The sequence below is a fragment of the Pistacia vera genome, unplaced genomic scaffold (genome assembly GCF_008641045.1).
Source record: "Pistacia vera cultivar Batoury unplaced genomic scaffold, PisVer_v2 Contig478, whole genome shotgun sequence".
In the NCBI taxonomy this organism is placed as follows: Eukaryota; Viridiplantae; Streptophyta; class Magnoliopsida; order Sapindales; family Anacardiaceae; genus Pistacia; species Pistacia vera.
The window spans coordinates 525,308-531,337 of NW_022196310.1; the positions used below are offsets into that span (position 1 = coordinate 525,308).

At 33.8% G+C, this 6,030-nt stretch overlaps 1 protein-coding gene across 1 annotated transcript; it reads left to right on the top strand.

Annotated features, from left to right (window-relative positions):
- The first annotated feature begins 2,012 nt into the window (after positions 1-2,012).
- On the top strand, positions 2,013-5,521 carry LOC116146412 (reactive oxygen species modulator 1-like). Its single transcript, XM_031431813.1, has 3 exons — positions 2,013-2,085; positions 4,272-4,309; positions 5,408-5,521. Exons 1-3 carry the CDS (start codon positions 2,013-2,015, stop codon positions 5,519-5,521), a joined length of 225 nt encoding a protein of 74 aa, XP_031287673.1.
- Positions 5,522-6,030: the final 509 nt, after the last annotated feature.

Sequence of the window (6,030 nt, forward strand, 5' to 3'; positions counted from 1 at the left end):
CATTCAGTGGACCATGATCGTTATTATATTTTAATTAAATTAGTTCTTTTACAGCTTATAAACACATATGGTGTAGAATGTTTACATCTATATTAAATATATCAGGTGTATTCATTCAGTGGACCATGACCTTATTATATTTTAATATAAATTAGTTCTTTTACGGCTATATTAAACATATGGTGTAGAATGTTTACATCTATATTAAACAATCAGGTGTACGATTTGTTCATAGACCATGACCGTTATTATTTTAATTAAATTAGTTCTTTTACGGCTATATTAAACACATATGTGTAAATGTTTACGTCTATATTAAACATATCAGGTGTACGATTCGTTCAGTGGACCATGACCGTTATTATATTTTAATTAATTAGTTCTTTTACGGCTATATTAAACATATATGGTATAGAAGTTTACATCTATATTAAACATATCAGGTGTACGATTTGTTCAATAGACCATGACCGTTATTATATTTAATTAAATTAGTTCTTTTACGGCTATATTAACATATGGTGTAGAATGTTATGTCTATATTAAACATATTAGGTGTATGATTCGTTCAGTGGACCATGACCGTTATTATATTTAATTAAATTAGTTTTTTACGGCTATATTAATATATATGGTGTAGAATGTTTACGTCTATATAAAACATATCGGTGTTAATTCATTTAATGGACTATGACCGTTATTATAATTTAATTAAATTAATTCTTTTACATCTATATTAAACATATTCCATAAACTGGAAAATAAATATTGAAGTAATTACCCTTAATCGTTTAGCGATCCCGTCTATTTGGCCTTGGTCTACAGAGTGTAGAGCAGATGTGTGCAGAGTTCAATTTTAATCAATATTATATTTTTTTTATATACTTTCTTACAGAACTAACAAATAATAGAATAACATATATTTTTCAGTTTTATGTACGGTGCTGTTGACAAAGACCGAAGTGTTCTTTTCACATTCTATGAAATGAAAAAAATAATTAATAATTAAAAAAAGACTAAATATTAATAAACATTAGGAATATATTTCTACCGAAGTATTAGTTTACTGCATCGCTTAACGATACAATTATTCGCTTAAACGATCTAGTACAAATAAGCCTGATCGCTTAAGCAATCTACTGCCATATATCTGATCGCTTAAGCGATCTGCTGCCATATACCAGACTTATACTAGATCGCTTAAGCGATCTTCTGTCATATACCAGATCGCTTAAGCGATCTGGTATCATATACCAACTATACCAGATCGCTTACGCTCTCTGCCATATCCAGATCGCTTAAGCGATCTATCAGATCCAAAACACATTTTCAGACCATCTCCACCTACAATCGTGCTATCCACCCTTACCTACTCACAATGCAAGAAAATATTCTCAAATTTCACTCCTTTCACACTTGCATTACATCAAACACAACCCAACAACCAAACAACTAATCAAAATCATAACCCAAACCCCATCCATTATTAAATCTTTGTAAATCTAAATATAAATATAAAAGGAGATACACATACTTAGATGAAATTTCAGGAGGGGGAGGAGGGGATCTTTGCGGAGAAGATGTTATTGTGAGGAGAAAAGTGTTAATGGCGGAGGAAGAAGAAGATGTAGAGGAAGGAGGAAAGGAAGAGAAGATGCGACGAAGAAGAAGATGTAGACGAAGCTAAGAAGAAATAGCAACCAAGGTGGAGATGCGTTATATGGCGGGAGGAAAAGAAGGTGTTTGGGTTTGTTTGCAAGATTTTAGGTTTTTGGGAATATAGTATAATTTTAAAAGATTACATAATACTTCTTTAATCATAATTAACACTAATCAAGTTTATTTACCCTTATCAATAATATGGCTATTTAGTTAAAACTTTAAACTTGATAGCCTTTAATTATATTCAAACTTGAGAGGTTGTTTTAATAAACTGCCCCGGAGTTGGACACACTTCACAGTAAAACAAGAACAAGAACAAACAGTGAAGAGAAAGCATGATATTAACACAAATGGCAAGAGATAGCTGCTTAGCCCGTGTTGGCGCCGGAGTTGCCGTCGGCGGTGCTGTCGGCGGTGCGGTCGGTGAGTTCTTTCGTATTCATATACCTTTTTAATCTTCTTTCCCAAAAGCCTAAACCCTAATTGACACTGACGAATATTTGTCTGTTGATTGTTCGTTCTGGTTTAAAATAGAAGATGTTTTTAATTGAGTTGATTTTGATAAGTACAAGATTATAAAATTCGAAGTTGAGTTTTTCAACCTTTTATACTTTCTCAGCAACCAAAAGGAGACTTAGTTTTCTTTCTCAGCATTGTTAAATTTTCTGTTAGACTAATAATAATGTTGCATTTTTTCTGTGGTTGTTATATGGTAACATGATAGTTGGCTAATTAGCTATTATTTATTTTGTGGGGATTTAACATTGTTTTTAGAAATTAATTTTGCGAGAAGGGTAGAAAATTTGTGCAAGAGTGTATATAGGCTTCTATGAGAAGCTATTTAGTAGCTTTTGCTTTGCTGTGAAAAAAATTATATTTTTTAGGTGGGCATGTAAAGTGTGGCCATCATTATTTTTATTGGTTAAATATGCAGAAGAAACAATATTTGGGGAAAGATTTTTTCTTTGAGCTTCTAGTTTTCTATAAGAGGATTCAGACAGTTTTTGAGGATTTTTTGGATGAAATTCTGATGACTAGTCGAAGGGATGATGGTAGAAAGCTGGTGATGGCATGTGGTATCTGGGTTATATTGCTTTTTAACTTAATACAATATGGGATTAAGATATCTCTTCTGCTTTGGGATAGTTTTCATTAGACCTAGCAAATAGGCGGGCCGGGTGGGTATGGGTACGGGTCGGGTAGTTACGGGTACATGTCCACAGATAAAAAAGTTTGCAGGTAAGAAAATGCATAGGCGGGTACGGGTCAACATCACCCGCAAAAAATGAAGTTTTTCAATTATTATTTTTTCCCTACTTTTTGTTATTCAAATTTCAAACTAAAAAATGTATACTGTATTAATTTTGGGAAAACATTAAAACATCGGAAGATTTGGACACCAAAACAAAACCAGGTTCAGCACCGCCACCATACCATTACTAGACAAAACCAATGGCTCTTATGAATAATCAATGGGCATGACATCCCCTGTTTTTTTTTCCATTTATTATAAATGGCCCACATCAATCAATAAGTCTCAGATAACTTAAATCTTTGCTTTTGTTTTTTAAGGCTACTCATGTTCTTCTGGTGACTCAACTTCTTCATCTCAAAAACCAAAACTTTGATTCTGTGAAAACAGTACTCAATTAGTTCCCCTCCTCAACATATTTTGCTGACCAGAACCAATTGAAACTGGAGACTAACAGTTATATACAAGCAACTGTGGATGATGAAGATCTGGCGGAGTCAAGGGTCTGCCTGGACACGCTCTGGCCTTAAATACTCAATTTCTTTATTGCAAGTTTTAATCTTGTAATCGTTTATCTCTAAGTCTTTCTTTTCGTTTGTGTTTTCCATTTTCTTCCTGTACATGCACAAGATGTGCATACGATTTATAGAAAAAAAATATTTCATCAACGAAATTTAATAGAGAAATTTCATACTAGCTCTCTCCTCTTCTCTACCAAACCCAACACCCAAAAACAAAGATTGAGCTAAGCCCTTGACGGCGTGAGACGATGAGAGTGAGAGAGATTGTCAGATTCAGAGCTGTTGTTGTGTTGCGTGAGACGGCATGACCGTGAGAGTGACAGTGTGAGACGTTGTTCGTTGGAGTGAGAGAGATTGAGAGCTGTTGTTCGTCGGCATGAGTTTGAGAGCTGCTGTGCTGCGCGTCGGCGTGAGTTTGATGGAGTTTCAATCGACTTTTTTTCACTTTAGGCTTAGGCATAGGGTTTTGTTTTGTTTTTGCAAATTTCGTATTAAGCTTTTTTTTTTTTTATATTTAAATACGGGTAGCTGCGGGCATTAACCAGCTCACCCGCTTTTTTCACAGGGTGGGCCAGGTATAGGTAATTTTCAAAGGTACCCATACCCACCCGTTTGATGCAGGTACCTGATGACCCGCGGGTGCAGATACCTTTTTGCCAGGTCTAGTTTTCATAGATCCATGGAATTGATGATTACTTAAATCTTCATTCCTTAAAATTTATATTTTTGCCTTGAATATAGTGTTTTTTTTTTTTTTTTTTTGGTATAGAAGCTTTGCCTTGCTTTTATGTCAAAAATTCTAATCTATTTATGTTCTAATATGTTTAAACATTCAGGTGCTGTTTATGGGACTTATGAAGCTCTTAGGTATAAGGTACAGAGTTTGATTTTTCCCCCTTCACATGAGACAAGGTGGAATTTTATGGTGATACTTTCTGCCTTATTTTTTATTTTGTTAAAAGACACTTGTTATGGCATCGTTTTTTTTGTATTTTGTTTTTTTTTTTACTTAGAGTCTTGATAGTAAAACCTAAAAAATGTTTAGTAACAACAGGAGTCACCATTTTTGCGCTTTCAATAGTTTAGTTTGAGTTGTAAAAGCCCCTTGTTTTAATCAACGGGTGAAAGGTTTGAATCCCTTGGGTTTGTACTCAATGACACGTAAGGAAGGTCGAAGGATTTGTGGGTATAAAATAGAAATAGGTTGACTAAGAAAAACCACATATCTTTGAAATCATAAACCAGTTTGATGTTGCCACCAAACCAGTTCGATGTTGCCACCAAACCAGTTCTTATCTTTGCCCACCACAATTGCCACCACTCACCATTAACATCTCCTTTGTCATCTCCAACAACTGTCACCCCTTTGTTACTACCATCCACCCTCAACACTTGCCTAGGATTCAAAAGTTATCATTATCAACACAACAGACCACCTTTAAACCAATGTTGTGACTATCATTCCATCATTCTCATAGTCATCGTCGCTGCCACCGCATCCCAACATCATTATCTTTGCTAAGATGATTACCACTACTGATTGCCAGCTGTCCATTCCACAATGACAGCCATAGTCATGTTATCACTATCATCCTTTTAATAATACTAATAGCATATTCTGATCACTACCTATTGCTGCTTCTCAATTACCATGGCTACCATATCTTCTCTAGTTAACATATTTTGTAGTCAACGGTTCAGTAACTCTGACAGAGCATTGACTTGCTAATACCTTCTAAAATTTAATAACAATTATTCTTATTTGGACATATTACATTATCCTTGAGTTAATTTTAAAATAATGGCCCAAAGTTGTCCACAAAATTAATTACCAGGAACTGTTGCACATTTTAAAAAAGTATTATCAGGAAATTGTAAGACTGCATTTTGGTGTAAATATATATATATATATATATATATATTAAAATTTATCTCCTGTTCTAAGTTTAGATGTTGAACTTAATTTCTGCAGGTTCCAGGACTACTAAAGATCAGATATATTGAGCAAACTACCTTAGGGAGTGCAGCAATTTTTGGTCTTTTCTTGGGTGCTGGTAGCTTGATACATTGTGGGAAGTCTTACTAACTTCACTCTTGTTTTGTGCATTGAGATTGTGTTATTTGTGTTATCATACGTGCCTTAATGCTTAGTTATATATTAATTCCATGTGCTGTAGATGAGGAATTCTGCACCTTTATGTTTGTTTGTTTTTAATTGTTTAATGAATTTTGACTGAAATTGATGGTATTTATATTTAGAAAAATGTTATCCTTACAAAGACTTATACAAAGAAGGTTACAAAGTGAAGAAAAAACGGAAAAAGAGAGAGAGAGAGAGAAATCATGAAGATCAAGGATAGCAATTGTCTTTGTATGCTCCTTTTGTATTTGTCTTTGTAAGACTAGCATTTATCTTATATTTATGTTGGAAGAAGTGGCCTTAAAAATAGTAATAGTAATGATATATAACTTTTGCTTGATAAGATTAGCAATGGTGTTCAGATTTAATGTCAATTGATGAAGAGCTTGTGCAGTAATTTTTGAGGAGGTTCAATGACAAGTATTGCAGTGAAGTGGCTTAAAAAATAATTATAT